The sequence below is a fragment of the Hyla sarda genome, chromosome 2 (assembly GCF_029499605.1).
Source record: "Hyla sarda isolate aHylSar1 chromosome 2, aHylSar1.hap1, whole genome shotgun sequence".
NCBI lineage: Eukaryota > Metazoa > Chordata > Amphibia > Anura > Hylidae > Hyla > Hyla sarda.
This window is the reverse complement of record NC_079190.1, coordinates 243,564,085-243,591,155: the sequence shown is the minus strand read 5'-3', so window position 1 is coordinate 243,591,155 and position 27,071 is coordinate 243,564,085. Positions and strand designations below refer to the sequence as shown.

General features: G+C 41.6%; 1 protein-coding gene across 3 annotated transcripts in view; it reads right to left on the bottom strand.

The window, feature by feature from the left end:
* The window catches only part of DTX2 (deltex E3 ubiquitin ligase 2), a 93,189-nt gene that overhangs the window by 8,315 nt on the left and 57,803 nt on the right, over positions 1-27,071 (bottom strand). For 2 of the 3 annotated variants that reach the window (XM_056556790.1, XM_056556791.1), the window contains exons 3-7: positions 20,468-21,071; positions 19,349-19,407; positions 13,294-13,428; positions 5,253-5,320; positions 2,165-2,323 (exon numbers count right to left, since the gene is read on the bottom strand). In XM_056556790.1, the coding sequence (XP_056412765.1) occupies positions 2,165-2,323; positions 5,253-5,320; positions 13,294-13,428; positions 19,349-19,407; positions 20,468-21,071 (1,025 nt within the window). The remainder of the gene's footprint in view (positions 1-2,164; positions 2,324-5,252; positions 5,321-13,293; positions 13,429-19,348; positions 19,408-20,467; positions 21,072-27,071) is intronic. The other variant, XM_056556792.1, reaches the window with a different exon arrangement.

Sequence of the window (27,071 nt, the reverse complement as noted above, 5' to 3'; positions counted from 1 at the left end):
TCCAAACCAACTAACCAATAAAAATGTAAAGTATCTATTACTGTAAAAAAAATGTTAAAAAGATTCTGACTTGGTAGAGACATGTCAAAAGTAATTGAGTGTTCAGACCCCAACCAATTGTTAGATCGAGCAGGGAGAAAAGTGCAAGTGACCAAGACAATTACATAGACATACAATCTTGCTCCAAGTCCCGTTGATCCATATGTATTTCCCCACTGTAGCTTTAGCTTTTCGTTTTTATGGACATTTGAAGATCCAATAAGAAAAAAGTACCGTATTTATCGGCGTATAACACGCACCCCCATTTTAACAGGGAAATTTAAGTAAAAAATAAAATGTAAAATAAAATTACTTGGACTAAATGCCACATCATCCCCCCCAAATTGGTTTTCTTCTGCACCTCAGTTTGGTCCCTTCCCCTCCAGTGCCACATCATTCCTTCCCTTTTATCAGTCCCTGTGCCACATTTAACCCTCTCATCGCCTCCCCCCATGTCTTATCATCCCCCCATGTCTCATCATTTCCCCCTGTCATAGACCACCACTAGCCATACAGACATTAAGCATTTAGTGCCTCCCCCACCATCATTTCCCCCTGTCTCATCATGCCCCCCCATCATTCCCCCCCCCACCCTGTCTCATCATGCCCCCCATCATTTCCCCCCCCATATCATGTTCCTCCTATGCTATTCTTCCCCTCCCTCATCATTCCCCCTTTTCCCTGCTTTTCATATTTTTTTTTAATTTTCCTTACCTGGCTGCGTTTCAGCAAGCCAGGTCAGGCGGCAGGTCTTGTGGGCTGCGGTCAGTGAAGCAGATGAATGACGTCCTTTCTCGGCTCCTCTGCGCGGCATCAGGGACGTCACTTTTCATTTCCTGCAGCCAATGCTAGTCAGAGTTTGGAGTGAGGCGACTTCAGGAAATGAAAAGTGACGTCACTGATGCCGCGCAGAGAAGTCGGCAGAGGACGTCACTCATCTGCTTCACTGACCGCCCACAAGACCCGCCGCCTGACCTGGCCTGCAGAAGCACAGCCAGGTAAGGAAAAAAAAAAAAAAAAAACTATGAAAAGCAGGGAAAAGAGGGAATGATGAGGGAGGGGGAGAAGAAAAATTAAAAGCAAAGTGGGGAGGAGACGCCGCTGGTCACTGATTTAAAGTGGCCGCGGCCGTGCTGCTAATACTTAACAAGCAGCCGCTTTAAATCAGTGACTGCTAGTTCTATCGGTCAGGGTCTAAACACTTAGACCCCGACTGATCAAAACTTTTGACATGTCTCTACAACAAGTTAAAAGATTTCTAGGTGACAGTGGCCATTTACACCTATATCTAACAAATAAATAATACACATATGGGCTGAAGGCTGTCCAGGCATGCTCAGAGTTATAGTTTTGCAACAGCTGGAGGCATAATGGTTGGGAAACACTGATTTATACATTTATATGAATATTCTTCTATACCAGACAACAAAAGAAAGATAGCAGGCACTGCAGAGTAACAACACATTTCCATACAAGCATGGGACAAAGTCACTTTTGCAGTAGCCACTGAGGGTGCACAGCATGTAAGGTATCTTGTATCATAACTTGCAATGAGAATAAGAAGAATGTGGCCCTTGCAGTAGGAATCAATAGAACACTGCACTCACCGCAAGTTATTCTTCCAAACCAGAAAAGAAAACATAGCAACTTACACACAACATCTGATAGCAGAAGACTAACAGTATATGCTATTTTAGTTGTCTTTGCATTTATACAGCAGTTCACACATGACAAAGCACTTTATTTATTCTTGTGGCCCTCATTACACAGAGAGCAAACAATGTTTTCTGTGCTTGGTCATAATCCAAGTACATCAAGATGGCAATACTGACAACTGAGCAACCTAACATCATAATAAAGAAAGCCAAGATACTTGAAGATGCCAATTGGTACAGAAAGGAATTATTTTTTTGTCATCTATGTATTGCAGCTTTACCACGTAACATTCTACAAAAACACTTGGCTTATCCATGTGAGAATAGGGTGGTGGCAAGTGCATAAGACCCTAATGTATGCACTCCATAAACCGGTTATTCAGGAAGCCTAGTTTATACAAGAGTACTACAAAGAAAAGAAAACAAGGGCTACCTAGCACAGAAAGAACCAATTGAACAGGATGCATTACCTTGTTCCCACTGTTATACATTTCTAACATACAAAGCTGATGGAAAATGTGGCCACACTTCTTCAGCTTCCCAACAGCAGTATCCTTAATGTTTTTGCTCCCCGAAGACTCGCTGTACCCAGATGCAGTAGTAAGCGTTTCCATGCAGATAATACAATCCTTGAAATAAACAGACCACATTTAATACACACACAATTTTTATATTAAAGAGACATAAATGGGTTGTTTCATCAAAGTCATATAATCACCTATCCATAGTAAGTTATATAAGATTTGATTGCTGGGACCAACACTGATCTCTAGAATAGGGGCCCAAAGTCCCACTAATACTTGCAGGACCACAGTGAGGAGAAGTCTAAGGCCCAGATTTATTACACTGTGTGAGAGAAAAAAAATAGAGGGATTTTCCCACAGCAACCAATCACAGCTCAGGTAAACTCTGGTAAAGTGAAAGCTGAGCTGTGATTGGTCGCTGTGGGAAAATCTCTCCACTTTTCAGGGCCGCCGTCAGGGGGATACAGCCAGTACTCCAGTAAGGGGCCTGAGCTCCCAGGGGGGCCCGGGCAACCGCTGTGCCCCCCCCCCCTGCAGCAGCCTCAGTAAAGAATTAGGAGACCAGTTCATGCTCCCGGGGGCGGACTGACGGTCAGGCACTCAGGCACTGACCAAGCCTGAGAAGGGGCGCGCCACTGCCAGCATCATTTTTATTTTAATTTTTTAACATTGTGGGCCCTTTAAATACAGCTCAGGGGCCGTGGCCGCGCCGGTAAATATGCATGCACATTCAGGCCCCTCCCCCCTCATGCTCCCCTGTGCAGCCCTAGTGGAGCAGGCTTTTGCTTTATTTCCTGCTCCACTACAAAACCGGACACCCACCAGCGCCGCTGGGAAACTAAAGACTTCCCCTGCCCATCGCTGGTGCCTCCCATCTGGGTAACTTTCTGGGGTGGGGTGGTGTGTTAGAGGTTAATGGCCAATTCCAGTGTTTCTCCAGCAGGGTGCCTCCAGCTATTGCAAAACTACCACTACCAGCATGCCTTTGGCTGTGTGGGCTGCTGTTGTAGTTTTGCAACAGCTGGAGGCACCCTGCTGGAGAAACACTGATCTATCCATCCATCCATCTATCATTTAAAAGGATAAGGAAGCAGCACTCCTTGTTGAGAAAAGTAGAAATAGTGGGTGCAAACGGCCGGAATCCCAGGTCACAGGAATCACAACTTGGATATAGAAAACAGAAGGCTGTAGCACTCCATGTATGGTGAAAAAGCAGTGGCGTTTATTCCAGCTCAGACATCAAGGCAACGTTTCGGATGCATGACCTTTAGGTAATTTTTCCTTACCACATCCATATCCAGGGACAGACTGACAGGTCAGGCACCTGTGCACTGCCTGAGTGGGGCCCGCCGCTGTCAACCTATTAGGACATTGTGCCAGGATGTAAACAAGACCTTCAGACAGCCCCTAACTCCAAGTTTATCCTGCTTTCCCCAGTGCCCCAACTCATTTAAATGACAGGACGGGCTACGGGCCCTATAAACTCAGCACAGTGACTGCCATGTGTAGCCACTACCTACTGGGGCATTAACCACCAAGGGGAACAATCTACTTGAGGCACTATCTACTGGGGGCATTACTTACCTGGGCGCACTACCTATGACCTACCTGGGGGCACGCCTTCAACCTACCTACTTGGACATTACCTACTACTTACCTACTGGGGGCATTACCTACCTGGGAGCATTTTGGGGGGGGGGGGGAATTGCTTGCTTTGTACATACTGGGGGCATTACCAACCTACTGGGGGATTCCTTACCTACCTAGTGGAAGCATTACCTAATAGAGGAGGAGAAATTGTTGACCTACCACAGCCCAATCCCCATATTCTTTCCCCCCCCCCCCCAACACACGTATCTACTCCCCCCTATACTATGCAGGACACCAAGGGGGAAATATTTGGGGCATTTAGCATAGGAAACAGGTGGGGATTGTGTTGAAAAAGTGTGGTGCATAATATGTTTGTTGTCTGGCAGTTTCTGTGAAGACGAGTCATGACTGGAAGAAGACTTTATGGCAGTCTGAGCAAGACAGAAGAAAGAAGACGCCTCCTGTGAGTCACTTCATGTAACTGCACTGTAATCACTTATACAGTCTACAGCGCCTGTGTAGACGGTGGGGGAGACTTATCAAAACCAGTCAAAACGAAAAGTTGCTGAGTAGCCTATAGCAACCAATCAGATCGCTTCTTTCATTTTGCAGAGGCCTTTTCAGAAATGAAAGGTGCGATCTGATTGGTTGCAATGGGCAACTCAGCAACTCTTCCTCTTGACTGGTTTTGCTAAATCTTCTCCGGGGTCACCACTGTATGGCATTTGTATGGGGGATCTTGGTCTGTGTTCAGTGGTTTTTATACAGTCATTATGTGGTGATAATGGTAGAGGTCATGGTGTGGCGTATACAGGTCAGTATACAGGATTTAGTCAGTAACAGTATGGTGGTAATATTCCTCCTTTCTCATTGAACTAAAAAGAGTTTTGTTTTTCTTGTCCTGTGTTTTAAAATATTTTTTTTTTATAGATTATGGGTAAGACAGCGGACGGGCTCTGTGAGCATACTTGGGAGTGAGCCACGGGATTGTGGGGGGGGGGCACTCTTGAGCTGTGTAATGGGCCCCAAGACTTCTGATGGCAGCCCTGCCACTTTCTCTCTCACATAGTTTGATAAACCTGGGCATAAATGTTCTAGAGATCAGCGAAGAGTTTTTGTGGTATTAAATTTTGTAGAAAAAACTCTTTACACTTACAGTATCGTGTGCATATTTGATGAGCAGGATCTGAAGCTGTAGATTTAATGTAAACTAAATGACTGAAAACAGATTCTAATCTGAAGCTTGGAATCCTGCGCATCAGCAGCAACTACACAGAAAAAAATGGCATGTGTGACCCTACACTTAAAAGGGTTGTTTTCATAATAAACATAGGTGGAAAATCCCTAGGATAACAATCTGTAAGTCCAACTAAAGTGACCACTGCCATTCTTGTCAGTTAAGAGACAATCCTTTTGCTGCAGCCAATGGACCAAGTTACTATACCTCTTCTGGTGGTTTCTGGAGATTTTCCATGTATTTCTTCACAACTTGTTCAGGGTCAGATGATAATCCTGTTATGAATTCAATTCAGTTAGAAACATATGCTGCAAATTTTGGCTATACATATCTGAAATATTAAATTCTGCACCAGGTTTTCCCCAAACAATTAATAAAAAAAAAAAGATATGAATGAAACACATTGAACATATTTCCAGCTCTCAATCGTGCTTTCAAGGCAGGGAGAAGGAGTGCCACTGCGACTCGGCCAGTCTGTTTGGCTGGATTAGAAAACAACTTCGATGATACACTACAAACTGCGGCCACAATGAACAAAGATACAATCTCTTTAACCTCTTAATGCTTCCCCCATAATTAATCAGTTAAAAGGCTAGAAACATAATGTAGTAAATGCCAACAAAACCTACTAGCAACAAGTCTTAAAACCATATAGTCAACCCTCAACAACTACACAAACCTTCAATGACCATACAAACTGCATAATGATTAAATAGAAAGATAACCCTATAACCCAATACATAAAAGACAACACAGGATGATCCCCCACACCCAAAAAAATAACAAAATAAAAAATAACACACAAACCCCCAAAAATTGTGTGGGACTTCACCCAAAGCCAAGCAAAACTTTGATGGAAAATACAAGTCAGATCAGGAACATAATAGTTGTAATACCTTTAATAATGCCAATGGCTTTAGCCCCCTCCACATTCTGCACTGAATATCCCATAATTCCAACAGAATTTTAGAGATTTTTGAGTATGTATTAAAAATGCTAAACTAAAATGTCACATGGACATAAGTATTCAGACCCTTTAGTATGACCCTTGAAATTTGGTTCTGGGCCTCCCATTTCTCTTGATCATCTTTAGGCTAAGTTTCCACTTGTTTTTTTTCTGGCAGTTTTTGGATGTCTGCCACTGCAGTTTTTGAGCCAAAGCCAGAAGTGGATCCATAAGGTAGGAGAAGTATAAGTCCTTCCTTTATATGTCCTATTCCTTTTGAATACATTTCTGGCTTTGGCTCAAAAACTGCAGTGGCAAATCTCCAAAAACTGCCAGAAAAAAACCAAATGGAAACTTAGCCTTAGGATGTTTCTATACCTTGAAACATTAGCCTAGAGAACATAGGAGAATGCCTTAGGGACAACTCTGCGAATGGCCTTGAGTTGCCCAGCCAGAGCCCTGACTTAAACCCAATTTATAATATCTGGAGAGAACTGAAAATGGCTGTCCATACAGAAGAATCGTAGAAAATCCCCAAATCCAGGTGTGCAAACCTTGTGGCCAAAAAAGTTAAAGAGTCTGAAGACTTGCCAAATACATTGTAATAGACTACACAAGATGGCCCCCTGCTTTGTTATATATCCTATTGTGATTGTGTTAATTTGACCTATACTTATACTATACTATAAACTATTAGGTTTATTGAATGTATTAATACTACTTATGTGCCTGATCAGACTATAGTATTGCTTTGCCGTCTATTATGTATTACAGTTGCATAATAACATTTGAGATATCTTTCTACTGAATCATTGTGTGGTTTGTATGTCCATTATACTCCTAGTGAGACTTCTAAATGCCAGAAAAATGGGGTCATCAAATGCAGTTTTCTTCTCCACTTACCAGGCAACACAATGAAAAGTTAAAATATTCAATGCCTATGACATATAGTAAATATCATTTTATAGCTGTCATTTGCATTCATTGTATTTTTCACTGTCTCTTACACCTCTTTTCCTCGTATATTAATTCTGCTCCAGTCATTTGTGTCCCAAGCAGTAAAGAACATCCTCTACTTCCTTCATGTAGAGAATACTCTCAGCTTTTTTTATGTCAATGTCAGCACAAGCTAAAGCATTATGAATAAACACTTTTAGGACATCCAGGTCCCTTATCCTGCTTCTTCCAGTCAGAGCTTCATTCATGAATTAGAGAATGAATCCTGAAATCCAAAGACATGACCATTAAGTGAATCTGTCAGCCCATCTGCACACTATGAACTGCAGACAGAGGCTGACAGATAATGATGCAATAACATAAAAGTTATCTGCTATAAAGCTGATGGTCTTCGGAGTAGTTATGAAATAAGTATTTATTGTGGGCTCAAGTGTCAAGGAGGCAAGGCCGAGCTTCTGAAGTATCATATCATTACCAATCTGCTTGCTCCCCTTGGCTCGGCTCACGGTGGCAGGCCCTGTATAAAGATGATTGGGGAGATTAAAATCTGTGGAGAGGAACAGTTGAGCAGTTGACCATGTCAACCCATTAGATTGTTTCTTTTATTTTTGAAATGGCCTCCAAAAATAAAAGCAATCTGATTGGTTGCTATGGGCAACTGGTCCACATTTCCTCTGCACAGGTTTGATAAATCTTCCCCATGTATCTGCGCTGTGCATACTAATAAGTACAGTGAAGTACTGAAGCTTCTGCTCACGGCAGGGCCAGTAAGGCTGGGTTCACACTACGTTTTGTCCCATACGGGAGCGCATACGGCAGGGGCAGCTGAAAACTTGCCTTGCCTGAAACGCTGACTCCGGTCGGCTCATTTTTGCCCCGTATGCTGTTTTCTACCGGACCTAAAATCGTAGTCGACCACGATTTTAGGTGCGTTGGGAAAACCGCATACGGGGCAAAAATGAGCCAACCGGAGTCAGCGTTTCACTCCGATCAGCTCATTGAAATGAATTACATACGGGACCGCATGCGAAGGAATACGGGAGCGCAAGTTTTCAGCTCCCGCTGCCGTATGCGCTCCCGTATGGGACAAAACGTAGTGTGAACCCAGCCTAACTGTGTAGGCGTAGAGTAGAGTTAGCATACACGGAGCAGACACATGATTTTTATAAAGGAAAAGAGGCAATGGATCCAGCAGTTGCAGTAAAATCTTATCCATGTTTATTTAGACATCAATGCAAACAGACACTTGACAGGCGCAGCCGAAACACTTTCCGTACGCTCATGTGAAGTGTCTGTTTGCATGGATGCCTAAATTAACATGGATAAGATTTTACTGCAACCACTGGATCCATTGCCTCTTTTCATTTGCGAGTCTTTGTTCCTGGGAACAGGGATACAGGATCCGTGTGGTAACCAGAAATCTACCATGCAGTGTGAGCTGGACAAACTCGTCTTGTGCACTTGATTTTTATACAGGGGGGTCAGTACTACGAGCCAAGCCTTGTATGTCATTCATACAGTGCAAGGGGACAGGGGAAGACAGGAGTCGGGCAATGCAGTGGCACTTCAGCCCCGTCTCCTTAACACTTCAGCTCGCAATAAAAGCCTTATTTTATAGCTTCTCCAAAGGCATACAATCTTAATAAAATGGTAACTTTCGAGATATTACATTATTATCTGTCAGTCCATAGCATGCAGATGGACTGACAGACTCACTTTAAATAAAGTAATTTATACACAAGCAGATAGGGAAACTTTGGCAACTTTTAATCAGTGTGCCAAGAATACTGAACACAGTTCTCAATGAATGTTTACTAAGAGTTAAACCTTACCCAACACTGTAAGATTTCCACAAACCAGAGACTGACCCTTTCACTAAACTAATCCTCAGAGACTGAATTTGCATGTTGCTACCTGCTGCAGTATCTGTTCCAATGCCTGCCACTTTTTGTTTCTATGACCTGGAGTTTTAGTCCCTTAAAGGGATACTCCGCTGCTCAGCGTTCAGAACAACATGGCCCCCGGCACCGGCTCTAAGCGTTTGGAACATTTTGTTCCTAATGCTGAGCAGCGGAGTACCCCTTTAAAGAACATTTGTCACCTAAATCACATAGTAGCAACTCTCTGCATAAAGACAACCTCCATAAAGGGGTACTCCAGTGGAATTTTAATTTTTTTTTTAAATCAACTGGTGCCAGAAAGTTAAACAGATTTGTAAATTACTTCTATAAAAAAAAAAAAAAAAAATCTTAATCCTTCCAGTACTTCCAGTTCTTTTCAGTCTGACCACAGTGCTCTCTGCTTACACCGTTGGCTGTGTCCTGCAGGGCACCAAGCCTGCTGCTGGAATAAGGAAGATAATGGACAAACAGGACCACGGATCGGAGGTAGGCAAGTATGGTTATCATCAGTGTCACTCGCAGTACCTACCTGTACCAACAGGTTAGTGTGGGTGAAACTGATGACAGATTATCTTTATTGTCCCCTTTTACTTCTGATTTAGAGCACATGTATTTTGCCAAGTTGGTATGCTTCTTGTGCTCTGAATCATGTCTGTCACCTCTAACAGCCCTGGTTAGTTTGTGGATTGAACATATATGAAAAAATATATAAAGCCTCCTATATAATGCAATGGAGGGATGTGAACATGGCCAGCTCATCACAGGACAGGGGGAGAAACTTGCATCGGGACAACAAATAGACATCATAGGATTGGGGGGTGAAGATTCAAATTAGTCACCACTCTGGGGGCTGGCCTGAATACAAACACTGGAGTTGGCCAGGCCACCTGTGGTGACATGTCATCTGTGTCAGGCGGCTGTTACAGACGACATGAGGGCTATTACAGATGACAAGCAGAATTGACAATATGGCGTGCTTGCTCATTTTTACACAGGTACACTGATTTATGTAAAGTTGATTTTGGATGGATAACCCCTTTAAAGCATACCTGTATTTTCATGTAGCTTTCCAGGGGTAAGATGATGTGCCTGTACATAAGGAATAGCACTATTTGTTATCATTGGATACCTTGTATATCGCATTTTTTTTTGTTATATTCCCCCCCCCCCCCAAAAAGGATGAAGACTCGCCGCTATATAGTGTCTGCCATACACTAAACACGCAGAAAACAGTGGATCCTGGGTAATATAGAGGACATTATAAGGCTTTAAAGCTGTATTTAAGCTGTACACAAGTGCTGGGGCAAGCTAGAAACCTTTACTAGTAGCTCTTGCAGTATCTGTGTGTGTCTCTTTGCTTCTGTCTCATTCTGCAGCTAAATCCTCCTCCCCCACTCCTCCCTATAGCCATCTATGGGCCACATGTAATGTAATCCCTCAGTGAGCTCAACAGCAATAGGGAGCATTTTAGATTGGATTATAGCTGTCATTCAACTGCTCAGTCTTAGCATGCCAGATTTACATTAATGTAAATCTATCAGCTCTACTTGTTGACATCACGGTTAGATATCCTTTAGGTCCCGTTCACACAATAGAGATTCCGTGCAGAATTTTCAAAAGGAGATTCCACACAGAATCTGCTGCTTAGCTGACAAGAAGTTCTGTAAGTGGAATTTCTGAAGTGTAGCTGTATTCCCGTGGAATCTTGCAGAGAAGTGTCTGTCAAAAGGACAGGACGGCACAGATCTTCTAAAGAAATTCATCAAGGAATTGTATTTAGTTTCCCTTTTCTTGCCTTCTCTTTACTCATAGTATATACTACTGTCTTCTGTGGATGAGTGTTCCCGTTTATCATTGGTCCTGGTTGTACATGGTCAGGGTGGATAAGGAGAGAGAGTTTCTTGATAGAGCAGAGCATCCAGCTCAGCCTATTTGCTGCTACCCCTTCGCCTCCATCTATCTAAGGTTATCTGCTCTCAGATGATCTTGATGAAAGGAAACCAAGCTGAGATTGTCATGTTGCACCTGGGATTCGGTTATGTTATTGAAAGTTGGATTGTGTCTTATTTTTATATATTCGGAAGAAGAAAAAAAAAAAGGAAAATCTAGGAGGCACTGGGAAGTAACGGTAAATGAGGAGGCTTTCCGGGCTGTGACACTTGAGAAGCTCAGCTCTGCCTCTTTGACACTCGGCTGAGAAACAAAAAGGTACTTTTATAAGATTGGCAACCACCATCAGCTTCAGGAAAAGTACAGTTTGCTTTCATATCCCAACAGCTATCCAATGGTATCTTAAGCTCATAGCAGCCAATACAGCTGACTGTTTCCCTTTGGTGTGGATACATTAGGAGGTGGAGAGAAAAACAATGGATTTTGAGAACCGAATAAAACACTTAAGACAGTTTGAGCTTTTTTTTTTTGTGGCTAGGCATCACATCTTACACAGTAGATTTGGTGCCAGTTGCCATTTCCCAAGTACAATAGCTACCTGGCAACTATATATAGCTGGACAGTAATTCAACAGAGAGAGAATTTCCAAGGGACGTAATTATGTTCAAGGGAGTTTGTCAGCAGTTTTAAGCCCCACAAACTAACTACTGTACTAGACGAATGACACTGAAACCTGTTTTGATGTTCATAAGTCTCATATCCTTAAAACATGTTAAAAGTTTATTGGTCAAGGTCTGGGTGTCTCCACTGGTTAAGTAATGCCTTATTATTGATAATGTAACTAGGATTTTATAGTTTATTGATACGCCCCCTCGTACCAGAGATAACAGTCTGGAAATTCAGGGAAATGTCGGAGGGGCAGATACTTTCTTATAATACTGTGTGTACTGACGGGCTTAAATTGCATACAGGGGTGTGCTGTTACACTGAGGGATGTGTATGAGGCTCTAGCAGCAGGATTTTGTGAGATTTATGTCATCTTTGAGATTCTGTAAATGTGTATAGGTGATGATGGACGTAACATTAATGGCCATCAACCCCCAAAACACCACACCCCCTCTTCCCCATTATCTACTCACACTTGCAGGATACTGGAGATCTCACAGGATTCTGCTGCCAAAACCACTCATACAGAGCTGCTTCTTAATGTAACAGCATGCCTCCTGTATGCAAATCAGGTTCACATGGCGGAATTTCCGCAAAAATATAAAGCCAGTCTTGTAATTTGCGTAATTCCGCGGCAGAATCAAGTAAATGGGGCTTAAAATTTGGCAAAATTTAGTGTTCTGAGAACACAGAAATTCTGCCACAATTACATTCAGCAAGCTTTGAAAAATTGAATTTTTGCAGAATTGCCGAAATTCTGCCGTGTGAACATAGAATTAGGGTCCACTCACACCACATTTTTCCAATACAGTTCCCGTATACGTTTTCAATGTGAAAACCGCATGCATTGACTCTCAATTAAAAACCATATGCCAAAAGATGTATCAGGTTGTGTCCGTTTTGCATCCTGTACGGTTTTGTCAGTTTTTTTTTTCCCCGTACCCAAAAATGTAGCCTACCACTGTTTTTGGTCCGTTTTTTTATTTATTTTTTATTTATTTATTTTTAACATGGGAGTCAATGGGAACCTACAGAACCGTATGTGCGTACGGTTCCATCCGATTTTCACCATCCGGTTTATGACAGTTTTTTTTCTTGGAATTTCAATCAAACAAGTGAAACTTTATTCATAATGGAGTGAAAAGTTAAAAATGTATACTTTTTTTCTTAAAAAACGGATGCAACCGGACACCGTATACAGGTTAAAATTTGTACACACGTTTTGATAAAGTTTAGTCCGATTTTGAGGAATCAGTTTTTATCAAAAACCTGATACGGGAACTGAATTGCAAAAACGTGGTGTGAATGTAGCCTTAAAAGGAATCTGTCAACTCTATATTATGTTCAGAGCTTAAGTGTCAAAAAAGGTTTTGCTGAGTGGCAGAATTAAGGTCTCTGTCTTCCTTGAGCCCTCCCTGCCTTGATAGATGTACAGGGCTAGTTTTCCAGCACTGACCTGTGCAGTGTAATAAGTCAAGGCAGGATGGGGTGGAGGAGGGAGAAGGCAAGCATCTTGTGGCTCAGCACAGCCTCTTTGACACTTTAGCACCAAGTATGATCTAGAGCTGACATATTCAATTTAAAGTTTTTTTTTCAAGTTGCCTAACCAGCAGTCAGTGGTTTGAGGGGGTAAAAAATGCTGACTTCCTTTAAATTTACAATAAATGCAAGAAAGGCAGGAACAGCAGTGTAAAAAATGATTTTCATTAACTTGGACAGTTTAATGACACCTTCTGAATGGCCTAAAAATATGTACTGTATTTGGAACAACACTAATGTGAGCAAGAAAAATAATGTGAGTCGGTGCAGTATTAACGTTAACACAACTTAAAAGGAAGAAAAAATTAAAGATTAAAAAAAAAGTGATGTGAAAGGGTTGGTAAACTACCTTTCTTTGGCATTTTCCTCAATCTCCTAACTGAGTTTTTATCACGTTTACTGGTCACGTGTGGGTTGGTGGGTGAAGATGCAGAGGTAAGACGTACGGGGAGCCCAGCTGCAGACATCAGAATTGCCGTCATGCCTAGGTGTAACATGAAAATCCACATGCGAAAAGGAAACGGGAAGGGTAGAAAACAAAAATAATACAAATAAAACAAATTCTAAATAAAATATGCAGGAAATGCCATATGGAACAAAATATGCAAAATATATAAAAGAAAAAAAATGAGCTTTTTATAAACACATGCTGAAACTAATGTATCTTTTTTTCATGCAAACTTGATGAAAATGATGTGTGCTGATTGCATGAAAACCAATGTAAAATTTAATTTCTGCTATACTACTGGAAAGGTGGATTACTTTATAGGTTCTTTAGGGCTTGTACACATTGCCAGCATACTCCCCTAAAGGTAGTTCAATTGCAGAGTCCGTAGAAAGGACAGGAGATGAGCAAAGGAATAAATAGTGGATGTCCTATTTTTATTTCTATGTTCAATTCCTGTAAAATACCAGACCCCCGACAGACCCCATCCAAGTCAATGATGGGATCAGTCGGGACCAGGCGGTGTTAGTTGTGCTCCGACCCTTTCAGGGCCTGTTTGTTTCCTGTGTACTGGATATTTTTTTTTTCTTCTTTTGAAGCGAGTGTTAGATGAAAAAGTTTTTAATCTGCTTTCCAGAGGAGAATAACCCTAAACAGAAGGTCATAAGAAATTATAAAGAATAGTAATATTAATAAGAAATAAATAAGAAATAATTAATGCATAAAACGGATGCTCAAAGGTAAAATTCATAGAAAGCGCATAGCAAGCAAACAGGGAGGACCAAACTCAGCAGGGTTCTACTTTTAGCTGTATGTAGAAAGGTTACTATAAAATTCTGTTAACACAGCATTAGCGACAGGTACAATTTTAGCAGCATTCTGGAGCATAAGCAGGGGTTAATTCAAGCCAACAAAAATATTATCAAGAAAGATATCTGCACACGCGGGTCCTTGTTGACAGTTTTTGCTGAAATTTGAATCCCAAAGAATATTCATATATACTCCTCAAGAAATACATTTCCTTTCCAATGTGTGGCCACATGGTGTCTCTCACTTTTTTATTTTTTATTTTTTTATAGATAATCCAGCATCTTTCTCATAAACTGCTAAATGCACTATACATGTACCCAGTCTAATGCCTCATGGCTCTGTCACAGCCGAAATCAGGAGCATGTGACAAGGATTAGAGGCCAAGGTGTAGCTGAGCTTCAAATCCCCCTCACATGCCCGTGATCTAGGCTATGGCAGAGAAGAGCTGTTAGAAATATGTGCAGTCTGCTGCTGGCAGTAGGAGGACCGTCTGCATTCTTCCCTTTAGCAGATCGAAACTATAAATGCCATAGCAACACAAAAATCCTTTATTGTAGAAAAGCAACTAAGGAACTAATGTCTCAATATTATAGATCCATCCAGTGAAAACTGCTATGAAAAAAATCAGAAAGCAGTGCAATCTTTGTGGATGACATTCAGAGGGTACAAAGAACCTCGTATCAAATGTTGCAGTGGAGTATTCGCCTTGTGACATACCTATAGCCCACATTTCAGCTTCCCAAAGCAGTTTAACCCCTTAATGACCATGGACGTATATTTACGTCTGTGGCCGACTCCCGATCTGTGAAGCGCACTCAGAAGCTGAGCGCGCTTCATATCTGCGGGGACCCGGTTGCTATCAGCAACCAGAACCCGTGGCTAATACCAGACATTGCCCATTGGGCTGATGTCCATAATTAACCCTTTAGACGCCGCATTCAAAGTTGATTGCGGCATCTAAAACGTGAAAATACACTGCCGGTTAGCTCAATGGAGTTGTTCAGGACCGCCGCAGTGAAATCGTGGCATCCCGAACAGCAGAGAGGACAGTATAACTAACAATAAAAACATACATATGTGGAATCTCCGCATGCGTAAATATCCAAACCATAAAAATATATCACTAATTTAACCGCATGGTTAATGGTGTATGTGCAAAAAAATTCCAAAGTCCAAAATAGCGTATTTTTGGTCACTTTTTATACCATAAAAATTGAATAAAAAGCGATCAAAAAGCCCGATCAAAACAAAAAGGGGACCCATAAAATCTTCAGATCATAGCGCAAAAAATGAGCCCTCATACCGCCCCATACACAGAAAAAGAAAAAAAGTTATAGGGGTCAGAAGATGACAATTTTAAAGGTATTAATTTTCATGCATGTAGATATGATTTTTTCCAGAAGTACGACAAAATCAAACCTATATAAGTAGGGTATAATTTTAACTGTATGGACCTACAGAATAAAGATAAGGTGTCATTTTTACCGAAAAATGTACTGCGTAGAAACGTTTTTTTTTTTGTTCTTCAACTTTGCCGCACAATGATTTTTTCCCCCCCGTTTTGCCATAGATTTTTGGGTAAAGTGACTGATGTCATTACAAAGTAGAATTGGTGGCGCAAAAAAAGAGGCCATCATATGGATTCTTAGGTGCAAAATTGAAAGGGTTATGATTTTTAAAATGTAAGGAGGAAAAAACAAATCTGAAAAACACTTGGTCCTTAAAGGGTTAACAATAAAAAAAAAGCTACAGTAGGCTCTGATTGGTTTTAATGGGCAAAAAGGCTACATTATTCTCTATACATGACACCCACTGAAATACAGTAGTACAACTTAGCCGATACCAGTAAAAAATAAGAAAAATAAAAGCAACACTTCTTAGAAAAATGTTCTTTACTAAGGGGCATAAGCCATGAGAGGATAAACATCCACCCTGCTCCTCCTCTTACCGGTTGGCTTTGTTTCCCAGATAATACATCGATAATGTAACTAGGAGACTCTCACTGAGCTTCTCAGTTACACACAGAAAGTGGCTTCTGTTTTAAACACGAACCAGCTAGTCACCCTGGTATAAAAAAAACTTCCATAATTCTAAATGTTTAACCTCTTCCCGACCTGGATACTAGGGTAAAGCATACAGTCATGGCTGTCAATGTTGGCACCCCTGAAATTTTTCTTAAAAATGAAGTATTTCTCACAGAAAAGGATTGCAGTAACACATGTTTTTCTATACACGTTTATTCCCTTTGTGTGTATTGGAACTAAACCAAGAAAGGGAGGAAAAAAAGCAAATTGGATAGGGGATAAGATGCCTGACCGCGGGAGTCCCGCCGCTGGATCTTGCACGCGGCACCCTGTTTGTAATCAGTCCCCGGATCATGTTCGCTCCGGGTCTGATTACGGGCGACCACAGGGCGGGCGGCGTGTGACGTCACTCTTGCGCCCCCATGTGACATCACGCTCCGCCCCTCAATGCATGCCTACGGGAGGGGGCGTGACCATAAGATGTCTAAGCACTGGAGAACCCCTTTAACTTAATGTTTGGTGGCATACCCTTTGGAAAAAATTACTGAAATCAGTTGCTTCCTATAACCATCAATAAGCTTCTTAAACCTCTCAGCCAGAATGTTGGACCACTCTTCCTTTGCAAACTGCTCCAGGTCTCTCTTATTGGAAGGGCGCCTTTTCCCAACAGCAATTTTAAGATCTCTCCATAGGTGTTCAATGGGATTTAGATCTGGACTCATTGCTGGCCACTTCGGAACTGTGATCTATTGTTTGTAGGCCTCATTCCGTTTTTGGTAAACAGTAGAATGATGTGCTTTACCAAAAAAGCTCCATCTTGGTCTCATCTGTCTACAAGACGTTTTCCCAGAAGGATTTTGGCTTACACAAGATCATTTTGGCAAAATGTTGACTTGCTTTTTTATGTCTCTGTGTCAGCAGTGGGGTCCTCCTGGGTCTTCTGTCATAGCGTCTTGATTTCATTTAAGTGTCGATGGATAGTTTGCGTTGACTCTGATGCTCCCTGAGCCTGCAGAATAGCTTGAATATCTTTGGAACTTGTTTGGGGCTGCTTATCTACCATCCGGACTATCCTGCGCTGACACCTTTCATAAATTTTTCTCTTCCGTCCACACCCAGGGAGATTAGCTACAGTGCCATGGGTTGCAAACGCCCTGATAATGTTGCGCACTGTGGACAAAGGCAAATCTAGCTCTCTGGAGATGGACTTGTAACCTTGAGATTGTTGATATTTTCCCCCCAATTTTGGTTCTCAAGTCCTCATACAGTTCTCTTCTCTTTCTGTTGTCCATGCTTAGTGTGGCACACACAGTCTCACAATGCAAACATTGGTGAACTTCTCTCCTTTTTATCTGCTTTCATTTTGCCCACACCAGTTACTTTCCCCAGGTGAATTTAAAGGAGCATCACATGCTTGAAACAATCTTATTCTTCCACAATTTTGAGTTTGGTGTGACATTATGTCCAATTTGCTTTTTTTCCTCCTTTTTTTTAGTTTAGTTTCAATACACACAAAGGGAATAAACATGTATATAGCAAAACGTGTTACTGCAATCCATTTCTGTGAGAAATACTTCATTTTCTAGAAAAGTTTCAGGGGTGCCAACTATTACGGCCATGACTGTAGATTTTAGTGGATAATTAGCATAAAGCATTTTTGATGAATGCACGTATCTTATGTTTTCCAAGTAAAGTTGTATACATAGAAGGACAGACATTCACATTGTGGCTGACAGCCTATAATATGGGTTCAGATAACGGACACGTCTCCTGCTCTAGAGCGAGATGCAAAGAGCTAAGCAGCAGACAAAGGGGAGCAAATACAGGAAATACCTATAAAGCTGCAAAGAATGGTTCAACCAGGGCCTTATCCTTAGACAATAATGCCCAGGGCTGTTTTTTAATATTTCATGAACACTTATCCCTTTAAAGCCTTTACTAACATCTTTGCACTGATGTTTTTGAATGCAAAATAAACTAAGTTGTTTTTATTAGAACAGAACTTCCCTACTAGATGCTGCTGCAAAGATAAGTCTGTCAGATGAAGTTCCTGCTCTTTAAAGATTTGTAGTGCTCTGAACGTTATCCCCTATCTGAATGATAGGGCATAAGTTTTAGATGGCTGGGGGTCCAAGCGCTGAGGCCCCCCCTGCGATCTCCTGTATGGGGGCCACAGCATTGTACAGGAAAGGGGGCGTTCTGTCCCCGCATGATGCGGCAGCCGGCACGCCCCTCCATGTATCTCTATGGGATTCATGGAGGGGCGTGCAGAATGCCGCGTCATGCGGGGACGGAACGCCCCCTTTCCTGTACATTGCCGCGGCCCTGTACAGGAGATCACGGGGGGGGGGGGGGGGGGGGGGGGAACCCCCCGCGATCTAAAACTTATCTCCTATCCTTCTTATAGGAGATAAAGTTCAGAGCATTACATATCTCCTTTAAGTGTTAGAGATAGCAGCAGGGAGGAGGGTTACACACCAGCTGAGAAAATAGACTTGGGGAGGGGCTGGATCCCTGAAGGACAGCCAACAAATGCTGGGGAAAGAGAGTAGAACAAACACAAGGCAGTCGGAAGGGGAGAATCATATAGGCTGTGTACTAGTATAGAGAAGAAAATAAATAAACAGAGCTCATACAGCAAAATCAAGCGACATTTTTTATAAATACCTATGAACAGGAGGGGACCATTCCACTATTAAACAGGTGGCTGTATTTACTGGTGTAAAGAATAAATAGTTGTAAAGCAACCCAGAAACCAATCTCTTTGTTTAATGTGCAGGAACATAACAGTGCTGTTTAGTAGATGCAAATATTAGGCAAGCAGAAGTTTATTGGTGTAACAGATAGAAGGAACACATGTTAAAGAATGCAAAAAATACTAAACACACTATTAGATGCATATAAGGCATGCTTGTTTACAATGGTATCATTGCTTAGGTGTTTTTCTTTTTCTTGATGGAGCTGCTTTAACATTTTGGTATGGATTATTTTGACATTCAATTTGTAGCTTTACATTTTTTTTGCATGTCAACGTGCAATAGGGATCCAAAAAATAAAAAAATACATAAATGTGAACAGGACTTTACTGAGAAAACTTTTTAATGTAAAAAACACTATTACTTTACCTGCAATAGCCTGTTTCAAGGAACTGCTCTTCGGAATCTGCACAGGAAGTGATGGTATGCTAGAAATCCAAAATCGAAACAAAATTAAAATGTATTATTAATTACAAAAACTAAAATAAAACTCCTGCCTCTAATTCTACTTGTTTAGCATGATTAATAACATTAGGTCAGAAGGACTCCATTACACAAAGACCAGAAAGCTGAGAAAAGCACCATACATTTAAATAGGTCAGTACACAAAACAAAAATATGATCTGGACCATATTCTCTGATAAATAGTTCAGTGTCTTATAGCCAACCTTCTGGTACTTATCTTAAAAACAAATGTACTAGGGTCTGGAACCAGGGTTAATATAAGAAAAAAATTCACGGACCCCAGAATTTGCCACAACTTGAGTGTTTCCCACCAGAAGTGATGCAAAGGCCTCAAAAAACATTGGGGGAGATTTATCAAAACCTGTCTAGAAGAAAAGCTGCTGAGTTGCCTATAGCAACCAATCAGATTGCTTTTTTTTTTTACAAGGCCTCTGAAAAATGAAAGAAGTGATCTGATTGGTTGCTATGGGCAAATCAGCAACTGTCCTCTGGACAGGTTTTGATAAGTCTCCCCCAATTGTCTTTGGAATGCTGCAGTGCCATGTGAACATACATGATGTCCACTCACTACTTTTGTCAGAGAACACAGTGGCAAATTCAAGGTGAAAAGTTTTCTTTTTGTCTTACCCCAGTTAGTTACAGTCTCTATTGTTTTAAAAGGCCAGAAATCCCATTTAAAATCAAAGCAGGACAAATCATGGAGTACACGCAAACCTGCCAACCTCTGTCCACTTTTTCTCCTCTCCCCCACCAACTAAGAGAGATCATGTGGCACTTTGTACCAGCTTTCAGCATCCTTGCCTTGTAAGTCATGCCTCGCCTGACATCATACCCACGAGCCATGCTGGGAAATGTAGTTTTAATAGGGTGTGCACGAGAAAGGAGCAGAGAGAAAATGAAGCTTTCACTTTGCACGACAAAAAATAAAATTGTGCAACAACATAGCTTGTGCAGAAGTTTTGTGCAATTTTGTCCCTCTGCAGTGGTGCAGAAAAAATATAAATTCTCCCCCTTAGTGTTTACCTTATTCCATTAGTGGATGGAGGAGGTCCAAGAAACTGCATTCCATTGGCAGACGAAGAACCAGGAAACTGCATTGATGTTGATGGAGGTAACCAAGTGCTGTTAAGCTTTGGTGCTGATTTTGCACTAGTCATTGTTGGTTTTGGATAAGGTAGGTAACCAGCACTAGTGTTAGATGTCCGACTGGTGTTGGGGTAATTTGAGGAAGTAGACAAGTTAATCATTGAATGTCTATACCGAACAGGAATAGGCCCCGCTCCACTACTTGCAAGACACTGGTGGCAAGCACAGGCAGATGATTTATGCGCGGGTCCCACCTTTGTAGTAACTGGATAAGGTGTATCAAGACGTCTCTGGACTTGTCTCTGAAAACCAGTGACTTGATTTGTTTGAACAAGCCTGAGAAAGTCAATGTGGTAGCAGAGTCCAAATATTCCCAGATCTATAGATTGTTTGCCATTGCTAAAGTTTTCCTCTAGAAATATGCAAATCTGGGTTTCATAAGCTGTCCAACTGCCATCATCATTTATCCATTCCCAACAGATTCCCTTGGCTGGTGCAGAGTCTAGTGAATAAAGGCTTTTCCGAACATACCGCATGGTTCCTAAGGAAAAAAAAGAAAGTGACCGCCAGTGAGGAAGAAATTTACATAAAATCTTACCATTTTCGGAAATGTATAGATGACCAGTTATAGGAAAGTGTACACTATAGGTTGTGTTGTGCTGCCCAGTGTGAAGTGTAAGAAGGGAATGATCAACAGCTATTATCAAGTGCCTGCCAACAAGACAAGCATTATATAGCCAGGGGTGGACTGGAAGTGGTTTGGGCCGCTAACATTGAAGGTCATGAGCACAATACTACCCGCTATAATCACAATACAATTCATATGCATGCATGCTCCATTTGCATTATTTTTCTCTCCCGGACTTGCAAGTAAACTTGAAGAACTGTTTTTTTTAAACTATATTATGCACGCTCACCATCACTAGTCCTACAGGATGTCAGACTGACTTCCTGTGGACTACAGGTTGACATTACCTACTACGAGCTACCAGACCCCTCTCCACTTCTCCCAGCTTCACCTACTATGTCTATGGGATCAGGATATATAGGGGGAGATTTATGTTTACATTGTTGTCTTTGAAAAGTAATTTAAGTGATTTTTTTTTGCTTTGTTTTTGCTTTTGTGCGATTTATCATACTATCAAGTGTAAGCCAAATTTATAAATTTGGCTTACACAAGCAAAAAACAAAGCACTTTTCTCCTCTTTGCGATTTTTCTGCACAAAAAGCCACAGTTTCCCTTCAAAGGCATTTTTGTAAGCCATGTCTAGGTCAGACTGTGACTTAAAAAAAATCGCAAACCCTCCCAAAATTTTTGCATGTCTACATGCAACATTTCCACTTCATAAATTTGTGACCACTGCAAAGTGAAATCTGACAGTTGCTTAGATATAGCTGTTTCCTACTTTCTGCATACCGACAAAAGTCGCAAGAAAAAAAGTGCTTGGGGGCATGTGCGACATTTTGGGCGCCCAGAGGTAAGACTCAAAAAAAAAAAAATAAAAAAAAAAAAGGTCAAAATGCAGTTTGTTATTGCTATATGTCATTTTTACCAAGATTTTGGAAGATGGCTGCAAAAACAGCTAAAATGCAGTAAAAAATCAACTTGTGAATACAGAATAAAAATGAAAATTTTCATTAAAAAACGCCTCAATCATGATTGTAGGTCAAACTTTCTCTTCATTGCAATATTTCTCTAAAAAATGCACTGTAAGAAAATGCATACGAACTGCATATGTAAAAAAAATAAATAAATAAAAAACTCTGAGTTCACCATGATGAGAGGTGCAATAAGCCATAGGCAGGTTTCACGCGAAACGTATGCTACATTATAGAACAATGGAACCTATCCCATGCCTGCCACAGAAACCAAAAGAGGCATGAAAAACGCATAAACAAAAATTTTAATAATCATAATAAATAAATAAATAATAGCCCATGCTGCACTATAGCAACAAAAATAAATCCCAGAATGTTTCTTTAACCTCTTGGGGACGCAGGGCGTATGGGATGCCTGCTGAACTATTTCAGCTGTCATCCCAGTCTGGTCCCTGGGGATGCAGGGCATCGTTCAGCAGGCATCCCATGCAAATCCCTGGGGGGGGGGGGGGGGGGGTCCTGAGACCATTCAGACTGGTGATTAGCAGCGATTCTAGGTCAAATTAGTTTCTGTCACCTATCACCCTTTACCAGCTTTTGTCCTACTGGGTGGTGATCGGGGCGGCGATCGGGGCCTTCCTTACCTCGGCAGAGGTCCCTTCAGGTGACATCAGCGGAAGGATACAGCAGGAGGTGAGGCCTGTTCGCCTCCTGCTGTTGCTTAGCAAAAACTCCCAGCATGCACAGTCAAAGGGCATGCTGGGAGTTAATTGTTATGCAACAGCTGGAGGCACAACTATAACTCCCAGCATGCCCTTTGGCTGTCTGTGCATGCTGGGAGTTTGTTATGCAACAGCTGGAGGCACATTTTTTTCTATGAAAATGTGTGCCTCCAGCTGTTGCATAACTACAACTCTCAGCATGCATGGACAGCCAAAGGGCATGCTGGGAGTTGCGGTAGTGTGCCTCCAGCTGTTGCAAACTACAACTGCCAGCATGCACTGAGACTGTACATGCTGGACGTACGCTGGTTGCAAAACACTGAGTAACAAACTCTCAGTGTTTTGCAACCAGTGGGCCTCCAGCTGTTGCATAACTACAACTCACAGCATGCATGGACAGTCAAAGGGCATGCTGGGAGTTATAGTTTTGCAACAGATAGAGGTTTGTCGTTCCCCCCATGTGAATGTACATTCACACAGACTGGGGTTTAAAGCGAGTTTCCTGCTGCAAGTTTGAGACGCTGCAATCTTTCCACTGCAGCTCAAACTCCCAGCGGGAAACTCTCTGTGAATCCCTGCCCAAGTGAATGTACCCTAAAAACACTACACTACACAAAATAAAGAGTAAAACGCTACATATACACATTTACACCCCCCCCCCAATTAAAATGAAGAACTGTTTCCAAAACTGAGCCTCCAGCTGTTGCAAAACAACTACTCCCAGGATTGCCGGACATGCTGGGAGTTTTGAAACAGCTGGAAGCACCCTGTTTGGGAAACACTGTCATAGGGTATTTTTGGTGTCAAAGGCAAGTGTAATGCTTGCCCCCTGGTCCATCCCTATGTAAATCCCTAACTTAGGCCTCAAATGCGCATGGCGCTCTCTCACTTCGGAGCCCTGTCATATTTCAAGGCAACAGTTTAGTGTCCCATATGGGATATTTCCGTACTCGGGAGAAATTGGCTAACAAGTTTTGGGGGGCTTTTTCTCCTTTTACCCCTTATGAAAAAGTAAAGTTGGGGTCTTCCAGCATGTATTGTAAAAAAATTTAATTTTCATTTTCACAAGAGGTAAAAAGGAAAAAAAAAAAAAAAAAAAAAATTTGTAACAATTTCTCCTGGGTACGGAAATATCATATATGTGGACGTAAAATGCTCTGCGGGTGCACAACAGGGCTCAGGAGTGAGAGTGCACTATGTACATTTGAGGCCAAAATTGGTGATTTACACAGGGGTGGCTGATTTTACAGCAGTTCTGACAAACGCAAAAAAATACATACCCACATGTGACCCCATTTTGGAAACTACAAGGGGTATAGTGAGCATTCACACCCCCCAGGTGTTTGACAAATTTTTGTTAAATTTGGATGTGAAAATGAAAAATAAAAATGTTCACCGAAATGCTGGTGTTACTCTAATTTTTTCATTTTCACAAGGAAAAATAGGTTAAAAAAGCCCCCCCAAAATCTGTAACCCCATTTCTTCTGAGTATGGAAATACCCCACATGTGGCTGTAAAGTGTTCTGCGGGTGCACTATTTTTTTTTTTTCATTTACACATCAGACTTTACCGAAAAGTCGTCAAACACCTGTGGGGTTTTAAGGCTGTAGTATGCCATGTGTTTTTTTTTCTGTTCTGGCACCATAGGGGCTTCCTAAATGCGACATGCCCCCCAAAAACCTTTTCAGCAAAATTCACTCTCCAAAATCCCAGTTTTGTTCCTTCCCTTCTGAGCCCTCTAGTGCACCCACAGAGATCTTTACATCCACACATGAGGTATTCCCTTACTAGAGAAATTGGATTACCTATTTTGGGGGGGCTTTTTCTCCTTTTACCTCTTGTAAAAATTTAAAAACTGGGTCTACAAGAACATCCATCATTTTGCTGCTATTCCTGTGAAACACCTAAAGGGTTAAATTTTCTGAATGTCATTTTGAATACTTTGAGGGGTGCAGTTTTTATAATGGGGCCATTTATGGGGTATTTCTAATATGAAGGCCCCTCAAATCCACTTAAAAACTGAACTGGTCCATGAAAAATTCCGATTTTGAAAATTTTGTGAAAAATTGTACGCCCTGGTCCCTCTTATCGGGTTTAAACCATTCTCACCAGCAGAGAACGGGTTAAACCGGTGGGTCCCGGTTGCTATGGGCCATAAAAAGTAGCAAAATTGCATTTTTTTTTTCATTTCACCCCACAAATTTATTTTTTTTGTTTCGCCACAGATTATGTTAGAAAATAAGTAATGTCATTACAAAGTACAATTGGTGATGCAAAAAACAAGCCCTAATATGCGTCTGTAGGTGCAAAATTGAACGTGTTATGATTTTTTTGAAATTGAGGAGGAAAAAACAAGAGTGCCAAAAAAAACTTAAATTGTTTTGAGTCCTTAAAGGAAAACTGTCAGCTTGCACCCCTGCACTAACCAGCGGTACTGGCGGGGGACGCTGATCAGTTTGATGCCTACTGTGCCCAAATCTGCCTGGCCATTTTGCCAAAATCTTCGTTTTTCTGTATTTGCTAATTAGGTGCTAACTGGCACAGGCGCGGTAACTGGCACTCTGACATCAGTGGCCGCAGCGCCGCCCAGCTCATCAATATTCCTCCCCTCCCTCCGCCTCTCCCTCTTCTCCTGCTCTGTAATGAAGAGGGAGAGGCGGAGGGAGGGGAGGAATATTGATGAGCTGGGCGGCGCTGCGGCCGCTGACGTCAGAGTGCCAGTTACCGCGCCTGTGCCAGTTAACACCTAATTAGCATACACGGAAAAAAAATGAAGATTTCGGCTGAACGGGGACGGGCACAGTAGGCATCAAACTGATCAGCGTCCGCCACACTACCAGCTAGTACCATTGGTTAGCAAGCTGACAGTTTTCCTTTAAAGTGAAAATGGGATGAGTCCTTAAAGGGTAACTCTCATTGAAACTAATTTTTGCTATTGCACTCCTTATGGTAAATAAAAAATATTTCTAATATACTTTATTTAAAAAAAAAAAAATGTCTATGTTTTATTTGCGCTTAAAGCTCAAGAGTACATTTTCCCCCATCTTATAGACAGTCTTTGGATCAAAGTCCACACACAGAAAGTGCAGCCTGGAGTGCTGAGGGAGGTGTGTCCAGCCTCATCCAATCATAGCACCTCCAACACTTAACTGCCATATGCTGTTGGTTGGACACACACCCCTCAGCACTCCAGGCTGCATTTCCTTTGTTTGGGCTTCGGTACAAAGTCTGCGTATGAGATGGGGGAAAATGTGCTCTTGAGCTTTTTTAAGCACAAATAAAACTTCATTTTTTTTTTTTTTAACAAAGCATATTAGAAATATTTTTTATTTACCATAAGGAGTGCAATAGTAAAAATTAGTTTTAATTAGAGAGTCCATTTAAGGGGTTAACGCTATCGACCTAAATGCCAAGTTTCTACTCTGGTCTAGGACAAAATAAAAACATTACGGTAATACCAATTTCTGCTGTATTGGTTTCTCATAATTGAGGGATTGAGTCTTCTCAGTATCAATAGCACTAAAAGGTTTTGTGAGGACAGAAAAGTCTGCCACCTGATGAAACCGCGCAAGCGTGGTGAAACGTGTTGCATTTTACCCAATAAATCGTTCTTACCGTACTCCTTGTGCCTGTCCTGGTCAGCGCCGCTTGGATCCTGCCCTATCCCACAAAGTCATCCCATGAACCTGATTATCATTGTCCTTTCAGTCACATTTTAATCAGCTTTGCAATACAGAACTATCAGCAGCTGAACCTGAAAATGTCAAAAGTCTTAAAAGCCACATTTCCAAAAATGTTATTTGTGCGGCATTGGTCAAGGAGAATAGAGGCTGAAATTCCCTATATTTCCCCTTGCTGCCAGAAGATACTTTTTTTTAGAAAATGGCTGCAAGCAAAGCATTTGAAATGCTGGTTCAAAGTAAATCTCCACCAGTGTAGTATTGTAGTGCATCTGGAGCTGCCACAGCAAACTATGTCAGCTTTAAGTGGGCTGACATTTTCACTACAATTGTAAAACAAAAATAGAGAAACAGAAACACAGCCGCACATACACAATTTGTATTTTGATCTACTTGCTTCTCATCATGAATTCAAAAACTAACAGGTTGTTATTATAGATTTTGATCAAAAAGTACAAGCCCACTCGCCACGTCAAGGCCACCCAGTCAGAGTGGGTCCCTAACACTGGCGTAGTGTTGGGCGTCAGTCACTGCCATGAC